Source organism: Vombatus ursinus, unplaced genomic scaffold (genome assembly GCF_900497805.2).
Source record: "Vombatus ursinus unplaced genomic scaffold, bare-nosed wombat genome assembly UNPS02014166.1, whole genome shotgun sequence".
NCBI lineage: Eukaryota > Metazoa > Chordata > Mammalia > Diprotodontia > Vombatidae > Vombatus > Vombatus ursinus.
The window spans coordinates 279115-290124 of record NW_020953944.1 but is presented as its reverse complement, the minus strand read 5'-3'; the positions used below and the strand labels follow the sequence as shown (position 1 = coordinate 290124).

At 50.0% G+C, this 11010-nt stretch overlaps 1 protein-coding gene across 1 annotated transcript in view; it reads left to right on the top strand.

The window, feature by feature from the left end:
* Window positions 1-11010, top strand: part of ITGA9 (integrin subunit alpha 9) — a 308486-nt gene that overhangs the window by 22136 nt on the left and 275340 nt on the right. Inside the window, exons 2-4 of the mRNA XM_027859352.1 lie at window positions 953-1080; window positions 1339-1445; window positions 9105-9228. Coding sequence (XP_027715153.1) covers window positions 953-1080; window positions 1339-1445; window positions 9105-9228 — 359 coding nt within the window. The remainder of the gene's footprint in view (window positions 1-952; window positions 1081-1338; window positions 1446-9104; window positions 9229-11010) is intronic.

Here is an 11010-nt window from a genome sequence, read left to right as displayed (position 1 = left end):
CTTCCCAATTAGTGTTTTCCTGGGTGCCTATTCCCCCTCCCCCCAGTAGAATGGAAGCTCCTTGAGGGCAGGCTGTTATTTTCTTGTTTTGGAGCCCAGTACCTAGAAGGTGTTTATTGAACCGAGGGAAGAATAACTGGGAGTCCTGGGAGATCCACACAAAGCAGTCTGGCTCTACTTCAAGGTGTCTCAGTAAAAGAAGGAAGGGGTCACCTTTCTGAATGGGTCACTCGGCACGAAAGCCTGCCAAGTTGGGGCCCTCCACAACTCTGGTTGACGTCTGTGGAAATGATGCATTAAACCAGGCCGAGTTGAACACGTGGCTCTTGGAATGGAGATGTCCCACGGTCCTCTTTGCGACCTGACACTCCCCCTGACACTCCGGGAAAGTCTTCTCTGCCTCGGGTGCTCAGCTCTCCCTCTTCGCACAGTCCCTGCCCCCACCATCCCTGAGTGGTCCTAGGAGCTCGTCGGGGTTTTCGAGGAAGGAAAGGGTGCCAAGTTTGTTTTGTTTTCCTCTCCTTTATTGTCTGTGAGTTATTCCATCACTGGTATTCACCGTGTCCTTAATTGCAGTTATAATGAAATGCAGCTGCTTTTTCCCCTAGCTGTGGGTTGGGGGTGTTTGGAGGTGGAGCATTGTTGGGGTAGGGAGCTTGGTGAGAAGGAAGGGGAAAGATAACGGGCTTCCAGACCTTTTGGGGAGCCAGGCCAGAAGCAGAGGAGTCATTGGAAGGCAATCGACGGTCATTTCCTTTTAACTCTGGTCTGTGCTGCTCAGCCAAGGTGCCTCTGCCATGTTTCTATCGAGCCTCTGGGCCTCAGTTTCCTCATCTGTAAAATGAAGTGGCTAGACTAGGTGACCTCTCTCGATCTCGTGAGCTAAGTAGACCCTGGCCACTGCTCTCCTCCATGTTAATGCGTTTTTATTTTCCTCTCACTTGGTGTTCAGGGTCCTTGTCGGTGCTCCGAAGGCAGATTCGAAGTACAGTACTTCCGTGAAGTCCCCTGGGGCGGTTTTTAAATGCCGGGTCCACACTAACCCAGACCGGAGGTGCACAGAACTGGACATGGTTCGAGGTGGGTCAGCTCCCCTTTGGGAGGGTGTCGGAGGCAGACTCTGCCCTCTGACTTTCTGTCCTCTGTCTCCGTCCTCTGTAATTTCCTGTTTACATGCTCACTCTCTCTCTTTTCTGTGACGTCGTTTCATTTTCTTTTAATGAGGAGAAATGGTGGCTTTTTTATCAGTAGAGAAATGATGGAAAGCTAAGGAAGCCAGAGGAACCAGAGAATAATGCCCCCACCCACTGAAAGCTGTGTTTTCTGCTGTCTTTTCAGGAAAGAGTCGAGGCACGTCTTGTGGAAAGACTTGCAAAGAAGACAGGGACGAGGAGTGGATGGGGGTCAGCCTCGCGCGGCAGCCCAAAGCTGACGGCCAAGTGCTGGTAAGTCGCTCGGCCCTCTTCCGGGTCCCAAGGGCGTGGTGGGGTGGTGATGTGAAGGACCCGTGACCGGGTGCCAGGTCCTGCCTCAGTCAGGCGGACTGCTGACCGTGTGCCGGTGCTCCTTGCATAGGCATGGAGGAGAGCGTGCCGGACCTAGAGTTGGGGCACCCGCGTTCAAATCCTGCTGCTCTCAGCCTCATCGTTCTCATCTCTAAGATGGGCAGCAGTAATGCTCCTCACCTCCCAGGGTTCTTGTGGGCCTCCAGTGAGCTAATATGTGTAGAGGGCTTTGGATAATTGTATACGTGTCAGTGCTTATAGTTAACCATTGCCTATTAGGTGCTGACAATTTATGGGGTGGAGGAGTGAGGCAATAAGACGATGGTTGTTATTTACAGGTGCTTGAAGGCTGGCCATGCTCTGCGCATATGTTTACCTCATTTGGTTCTGGCAAAAAACCTCTAGCTTGGTACTTGCCTGTATCGTTATCTCTATTATATAGATGGGGAAACTGAGGCTCAGAGAGGGCAGGAAGTTTGGCCACGGTGATGAATATCACCAAATGCTCATTGAATTCTAGGGTTGAAAGGCAGGTACTAAGAGGCAGTTCCTGGTCTTGCTTCCTGTTGGGAGGACTCACCGTGGGGCCAGAAGAGCAGATAGGATCATTAAAGGGCTGCTGGTGTTTGTCCTTCGTTGTTGAAGAGGGCCGTGACATCAGGGAGGTGATGCCATGATGTGCCAGTGGATTGGATTGAAGTGAGGCAGGGCTGTGCAAAGTCACCAGCTTCACTTTGTCCTCCGGAGCCATCTGGGTCCAGCGGCCAGATGTAGATCGGGAGGGCTGGAGATGGCCCCCATGCTGTGGGAGACTTTGGCCTTTTTGAGCTAAGGTCTTTCCTAGGTCTCGGTTTGACTGAGGCAGTGCCCATTCAGCGATTAAGTCTAGGTGAGAAAAAGAGGCTGTCCAGGGCAGAGCCAAACATCAGGGATGAGCTAACGCAGACTGGGAGGACTATGGCTGAGGGGAGGGTGATGGCCAGCTGGTTCCTCTCTCCTCCAAAGGTCAGAACAGAGAGTTTGTTTGGTAATGAGAAGGAGGGAGGAGTGTGGTTAGGTATTTAAAAAAAATAGAACTTCCTTGTTATTAAACCCTGAAATGAGCTCAACTGCATGTGGATGTGTCTCTAAGTGTGTGCTGGGTGGATGTGTACACACATATGGATATGTATGGTGTATATATGTGCTAGGTATGTGTGTGTATATTCTCTGGGGGTGGAGCCCTAAAAGAAAGGCCAGTCACTTCATAGGTCTCAGAGCAGCGGTGGGGACGGTGGGAAGGTTTCCTCCTTCCTGTGCCATGCTGCCCCTCAGCCATCTCCACCTCCTGGGATTGCTGGGCACCTTGGGATGGGGATGGAGTGGGGGTCCACACTGGCCCACAGGGAGCACTGTCCCCTTTTTATTATTGTTTAAAGGGGTAGGGCCGCATTGCTGACTCACTCCTGGCTAATCACAAACTAGAAGTGGGACTTTACTAGGAAAAGACCCTGAATGTTGATCCCATCCTCAAACCAAAGGGTGATGTGGATTGCCGCCCCCTGCCCCAGGCCCGCGTGCAGCATGTGAACTCATCTTGTTTAGAGACCGAACCATGAGCTGAATTTGGCTCCCAGGCTGATGTCCCAGCTCCCTGAGAAAGGTCAAGTGAGGAAGGAGGAGGGCTCCCTGTGTGTTGGAGGCTCTGGGTTCTAGATACACAGAGCACAGTCATCCATCTTCTGTCAAATCACCAGGAATGAGAGGGAAGGGAAGAGAGTGAGCACGAGGCCTTAGTAGGGCCTTGACATCATACTAGGGGAAGATGGGTCGCAAGACTGAGAACGTTTAGCCCAGAGAACAGAAGACTTGTGGGGATTGGACAGCTGGCTTTGGTATTTGAAGGGCTGCCTTGAAGAAGAAGGGGGATTAGCTTTGTTCTGCTTGGGCCTAGAGGGGAGACCTGGAAGCACCGGATGGAAGTAGTGATAATTTAGGCTTGATGTCTAGAAAAACTTCCTAAAAATTAGAAGGTAACTGAAGGTTCATGGGCTCCCTCAGGGATAGCATCTCGGGAGGGCCGGACCTGGCATTAGGAAGACCTGAATTCGGATCCCACTTTTGACACTACCTATGCGACCTATGTGACCTCCATGTGCCTCAGTGTCCTCATCAAGTCTAGGGTCCTATGATCCCTTCCTTGGAGGTCTTGAATCTAAGGCTGGATAAGTATTTGCCAGTTCTCTTCTTCTGGAGTGGGTCAGACAAGATGGCCCCGGAGCCCTTTTCCTCCTCTGAGATTCTGTAATTCTGCCAGGATCCATTGTAGTGAAACTCACAGAATTTCACAGCTCCCCCAGAGATGCTGGAATTAATTAAGCCCCTTACCAGTGATGGTGTGCTTGGCCTCAGCACCCTCATACTAAGAGACAGCCAGTGGTGCAGCGGAGAGAGTGCTGGGCCTGGATCCGAGTTCAAATCCAACCTCAGCCACTTACTAGCTTTATCTCCTACGAATCTCCAGGGCAAATCCTTCTTTTTTACCAGGCTGGTCTGCCTTCCCATTGCTCAGCAAACTTGCCCTGTGACTTTCTGCCTTTGTCCTCACTATCCTCCCGGCCTGGAATATTTCACGTTTGATCTCCCAGAGTTTTGCAGAACCAGGGTTGAGATCCCTAGCTGTGATGTCTCAGAGGGCTGGCGAGAAGTGAACAGCCAAGATGGGATCATAAGCGGCGCGGTGGGTGGGGCAGCCGTTTGGGAACGTGGCCGATGCTGGTTCTAAGGACAGAAGGATTGGCGGGCACTGCCAGTCTGGGAAGAGTCTCAGTGAAGACTAGCTCTGTGCTGAAACATGGACATTGAAACTGGCTCAGCCAGTGCCCAGGGCACCATGCCCAGCCTGTCAGGTGCCTGCTGGGCCGCGAGGCTACCTTCTGTTATGTGGGTGCTCCATTGTGAGGTGGGCACTGATTTTTTCCCCACATTGAGGCTGAACAAGATGGTGAACAATCCACTGGGACTTGGTGGGAACCTTCTCTTGACCTTCAGTGTCATCTAGGCCATCATGGTCTTTGGCATCACAATTTAGGAATGGCTTGGCAGGAAGAATGGCGTTTCTATTAAGGGATTTTTTTTAACCAGACCTGTAATTTCATTAGTATGGAAGAGGCCTGTTCTAGGGCCCTCCCCGTGCGCCTCCTCACTCAGAGTCTCGGAGACTGGCCCCAGGGCACTAGAAGCCTGAGGGACTTGTCTGTAGTGTCAAAGTCAGCTTGTGTCAGAAGCAGAGTTTAGGAACATGGGACCCCAGAAGCCTAGTCCCTCCCCTTATTTTATAGCTGAGGGAACTGAGGCCCAGAAAATCAAAGTGACATACCGCAGGCCACACAGGTAATCCGTGGCAACCTCAGGGTTTGAAGCCAGGTGCCGTGCCTTCGGGGCCCCTCTTCTTCCCACCGCACCATGATGCTTCCCTGGGTCTGCCCAGCGATGACAAAGCTAACCCTCTTGGCTGGGCTAAAGCCACCGCACGAGGCAAGGGGGCTGTCCCTGTTGGGGGGAGCCCTCAGATCCAGCAGATGGAGGGCCCTCACTTCCTTCTGGAGGCCCTTAGCCCCTCTCCTCCTGCTCTGTTCTCCTGCTCTATCCTTCCCAAGCAGTGGCTGAATCCATCTACTTCATGGCTCTCTTGTGGCTGTGCTTTGGGATCGGACCCTGGCCAAGTGACTGGGAGAACCTTGTGGCCTTGGAAATAGTCCCCCTGCGTAAGCAAGAGCGTCCGATGTCCTTGCTCTGCTTTTGTCCTTGGCTTTCTCAGCGACGCGTAGCTGGGCTTCACGAAGGCGGGTATCTCTGGTGAAGAAAGACTTCCAGTAGGTATGAACTGGTCACTCTCCCCTGTGCCTAGCACTGTGCTGCCCTCATGATAGCTTGAATGGAATTGGGAGGCTCCAAGTCACTGGAAATGATTCACTTAGCTCTGAAAGAGCAGAGGGGGTGGTTGTCGTGAAATGCTTCTTGTCTCTCTCCCCTTGTCAGCCTTTAAGGGAAGGCTTGTCAGGCCCCAGAAATTGGGTCAGTCCTCCCGTCTCTGAGCCAGTAACTCCCTCTCATTCTCTCTTGTGGCCTCCTGTCTTCATGACTTGGCCAAGGCAGGCCGCCGGGTTCAGGAAAGCGGATGTCCTTCCTGTTCATGTTCCTTAGGCCTCCTTTTCCACCCAAGGGGCTCCTTGAGAAAGATTAATGGTCTAATTGGTGCTAGGGAGAGTAGTTTCTAGGATTTTTTTTGGGGGGAAAAAAAGGTCAGGGGAGCATGAATGTGGATATTGAGATACGTTGTCTTTCCTCAGTGAAGGACACTCTGTCTTTTCTTTCCACAAGATATATTTAGAGAACTCTATTTTGTTTCCCCTTCCTCTGATTCTGGTTGCTGACCTGTTTGTAAGGGCTGGAGGTCATCAGTATTACCTTGGCCATCCCCCACACCCCCAATTTTTATCTGTCATTTCTGAAATAAATTGCTCATGGTACTTGAAATAAAAAATCTGATTGGTGAGCACTTAATTGTTTAGTCGTGTCTGACTCTTCTTGACCCCAATTGGGGTTTTCTTGGCAAAGATACTAGAATGGTTTGCCATTTCCTTCTCCAGCTCATTTTTACAGATGAGGAAACTGAGGCAAACAGGGTGAAGTGACTTGCCCAGGGTCATATAGTGTCTCAGGCCAGTTTTGAACCTCTAGGCCCAGCGCTCTATCCACTGTGCCGCCCAGCGCTCTATCCACTGTGCCACCCAGCTGCCCAATACCTGGCTGTGCTGAGCACAGTATTTGCTTAAAGAAATGAGTAATTTAGGGCAGTGGGTTCCTTCTTGTGAGTCTCAGAATGTACAGCTGTTTGTCAGGCGGCCCTCATCAACATCCTTGGCCTAGAGACAGCTCGGAGAGCCGCTGATGAAGAGCTCGAGGCTCTAGTGACCAAGGTCTCCCCTCCACTGTGCCCACAAACTGTCGGATGATTGATTTACTTAAGAATTCAAGCATGGTGCCAGAAGTTTACAAGCTATCAAGATGGGACCAGGCATAAGACATGCACATAGAACAGGAACGGCCATTCATCCGGCGATGTATTTCTACAGTTCCCATCGATCTTCATGGTGTTTTTGGCTCTTTGATAAGCAAGCTATTTTAGCAGCAGACCATCAGAATAGGAGGAAGGAAGGCTGTTTACAATACGGGGGACAACAATGCCCTGTTTTATCCCATAAAAACAACCGTGTGAATGTCAGAGGTTAGGGATGAGTAAGGAGAGCACTGGACCGCACTGCCCCATTCAGCAGAGCTGTGGCCTCTGAGAAGGCAGAATCCAATACAACTTCCTTGGTGAAATCTTAGTCAGCTAGCTTTGCTTAAATGCCTTCTACATGCTGGGCGGGCACTGTGACACGGATGCAGAAAGAAATTCTCTTCTCTCAGAGGCTTACAGTCTAATGGGGGAGAAATAAGCACATTTATAAGTAGGAATCAGTGTGGCCCTGTGGTTAGAGCACTGGCCTTGGCGTCAGGAAGATCAGAGTTCAAATCTGGCTCAGATGCTTAGTATCTGTGTGACCCTGGGCAAGGCATGGAACCTCTCAGACCCAGTTTCCTTATGCATGAAATGAAGATTTATGTTGTAGGGTTCTAGTGAAGATCAGTTTTTGTGTATGTACATCTGTGTGTATATGTGTATATGTGTGTATATATATATATACACACATACACACACACCTATACATACGTATACACGTATGTATATATGCATATATAAAACCTGATATTCACTAGAACCTTACAAGATAAATCTTTGTTTTATGTATATATGTGTATATGTGTGTATATACACATATACATATATATGCATACATATGTGAGATTTTTTTACACATACATGATTTTAATATATCATACATAAAATACTTTGTAAACCTTAAAGTGCTGTGTAAATGTGAGCTGTTCTTATTACAAAAGAAAAATATTCAAACACTCAAATAGATCTCTGTCATTAGGGCATTTCTGCCAATGTTTCCGATTGTGACCTGTCCAGACCTGCCTGTGCTGTGTGACATATGTTGCATGTGCCCTCCCATAAGTTCACCACAGAGGATCCTCCTCATGTACTGGCAGCCTTCCTTCCTTTCTCTCCTGTGGAGCTCTCTGGCCTTCCCCGTTTTCACCCCTTACTCTTGCCATGTGACTAGCCCATCTTCTCTTTCTGCTGTACAATTCCTCGATGATGTCATTAGTTTTCCTTTATGGGGTTCCTCCTATCCAGCACCAGGTGGGAGCCAGCCTGATCTGGCTTAAAAGAGCTGATTGTTCAATTTTCAGGGTATTTACACAAATGCTGCAAACCTGGTCTTGATTTATTGTTTTCACTGATGGTTCAGACTTCAGAGAATGATGGAGGAAATGCCAGTAATTCAGGTTAAACTTAAAGTGTGCTGTGCTTACACCCCGCATCTCCCCAGAGCTGGTTGTTAAACATTTACCAGCGCACCCCTTCTCGTATGAGTGGGGCCCTCAGTTGACAGGGAGGAAGAGCTAGATTGCTTTGGACTTAGACTGCAGAGCTTAGACTGCAGAACTCTTTTACTGACCCCCGACCTTCCTTTGGTAGCCAAAACACATCCTTTCAGTACTGACATTTTACCAATATTGGAATACAGATGCGGTCAAGGATTCAGCATCTTTCTCCCCCGCTACCTCCAGACTGAGGACGATGGAGCAGCCTGAGTAGGCCACAGCATAGAGCAGAATGCAACTGCGCAGCGATCATAACACAGTACAAGGTGGTTGGTGGGGTGGGGGTGAAAGGACACTAGCAGGTGGGGAAACTGAGGCCCAGAGCTTCTTGACACTACCTCATGTCCTCTCTCTCTTATGTAAAGTATCAGCAATTAACGTTTAATTCAAGAAAATGTCTCCTCACCGTTAGTTAGTAGTTCCATGGGATGCCATATTTCTATTGCCTGTCGGTCATATTGCTAGAGAAAGGGCATACTGCAGTGTGTCTGAAGCACATGTAAGTGGGGAATATTCATGAGCCAATCTTAATGATTTTGATTCATCAAATAGTCTTGGTTTGGTACTTTAAGAGAGCAAAATCTCTCCTAAATGGGTGGGTCTCCCCCATCCCTCGGTGGGAGGAGGGCTTGGCCTGCCCACCTGGACATTGCATGGCTGGCTAGCCATCTGCCGGTCCTGGTTGCATCTTGTGGACGTGGCTGGCTGGTTTTTTGGATGCCCTGCAGTGTCCTGGAAGGAGAATCTAGGTCAGCTAACACTAGAAGAAAGATCTCCCATCTCAGATGTCTCTGGGGTCCTGGCAGTGCTCCCCTTAAGGCCATCTCAGAGGGGTCCTGATGATCAGTAGAGCTCATTGTGTGTGTGTGTGTGTGTGTGTGTGTGTGTGTGTGTGTGTGTGTGTATTTTTGAGGGAAGGTGGCCCAGAGAGCTTCTCTACCTCGTTACCTCCAACTGCTAAACATTCTGGAGCACCCTCCATTGTGTCTGTCACCCCGCGGGCAGTGAGTCAGGTGCGGCCTGCTCTGAACGCCTCTGTCACTCTCATCCCCACAGGCCTGTGCACATCGCTGGAAAAACATCTACTATGAGACAGATCACATCCTTCCGCATGGCTTCTGCTACATCATCCCGGCCAACCTCCAGGCTAAAGGCCGGACCCTGATCCCGTGCTATGAAGGTAAGGGATGATATGTCTCTGCCTCTCGCTTCTTAGGGTTTTGACATTCTTGGCCTTTGATCCCCAAACTTGAGTTGGTGTTTGTGATGCTTGCCCTCAAATGGTCTTTGGGGAACACTGTGGTCATTTTTTTAAGGTAATGTTTGTCCGTGTTTTTATTTTTAAAAACATGGATGTTTTTTATTTTAGGATCCCTTTCATTTCCAAATGTATGCTTCCCCATCTCCTCTTCAGCAAGCCATTTTGTGCATGGGGGCATTCTAAGGGACTATTTTCTTCTGGGGCCGAGGTCATTCCCAGGGTAATAAATAAGTCGAATGCCAAAATGGAAGGCTGGGGAGGCCAGAGATCATCTCCTCTGACTCTCCTCTTCCTAGTGACAGGAAGGGCCCCAAGGCAGTGGGGGAGACGGAAGGAGCAGGATTCGGGAATCATGCTTTCCCACAAACTTGGCCCAGTGCCTGGCACGTAGAAGGTGCTCAGTGGAAGCTCTCTTGATAGATGGAGGATGAAGAAGAATCTTTTGTTTCACAAATGTGCCGTCGGCCTCCCTCCTCGTTCAGTGGACCCTGTGGAACCCGAGGGGGCTTTCCCAGGAGGGAAAGAGCCTTGGTGTGGAGGGGAATTCATATCCGGACTTTGTTCTCCCTGACCTCAGTTCCCTTTTCTGTAAAATGAGTGGATTCAACAGTGTCTAAGGTTCTTTCTAGCTCTTAATCTACGATTCTCTTATATCCTTGGACTGCTCTTTAAAAAAACCTGACATTAAATAGTTTTCTGGTGGTTTGCAAGAGTTAATATGCCTCTGAGAGCGCTGAAATGGCTCCTTTGGAATGACCTGGTCACCAGGGAGAATTGGCCTGTTGTGAGCCGGCTTCTTGAGCCCCAGGGTTAGTGTTTGGGTTGGTCAGAAAGCCCGGTGACCTTGTTAGCCAGAGCAGCTCGGGCTGAAAGCCCCCTGAATGCCCTTTTAGCAACGACCTTCCTTTTTTCTCAGCCCAGAAACCTCTCCTGCTTTTTATTTTTTTATTTTCTCCCCTGCCAAGATCCCTCAGGCTTCTGGAGCAATCTGAACAGACCCTTGCACTGTCTTGCTTTGCTTCCTCCGGGAGAGGTGGTTCTGCCTTTCCTTTCTGTTTCTGGTCTTCCTTCCTGGGGTTTTCCAGGTTGTTCAGGCTGCTGAGGGAGAGGCCTTTAAATGCCCCACATGTCATATGTCTTCCTGTGCTTTGTGCCTTGAGGGCTCACCAGGCAGGGCGCTGGTCAGGAGGTGCTGGGAGAGAGAGATGTGGGGCCTTGTGATCCATGGAACAGGCGCGGCCAGAAGCTGGCTGCCGTGAGCTGATTCCTGGAGGCTGGTGGCCCGTGGGGCGGGGAGCCTGCTTGCTTTGTCTCCCCAGAAAGTTGAGGCAGCCTCATCTGGGGACAAAAAAGAAACTCACACCCATAGGAGCGGTAGCAACCCAAGTGAAGATGTGCTGGGAAAGCAGCAAATGGACTGATCACGGGCGTTGGAGCTGACCGCTCTTTAACCCGTCTGGCCAAGGAATCAGCCAAGAGCCTTGGTTTCCAAGGATCCAAACATAAAGAGAAAGGGAGCTAACTTGTCGGGTCCAGAGCGTCCCCCTCGCGCAGTCAGGGGCGTGGGAAGGCATCGGACCACCCCAGATGGAACGATTCCTTAAAAGGCGACAGTTGATCCCGTCAGTAACGGTAACCGACAGAGGATGCTTTCCAGTCTGCAGTTCTCTTCGTCTCATTTGGACCTCCCTGGGTACTGTG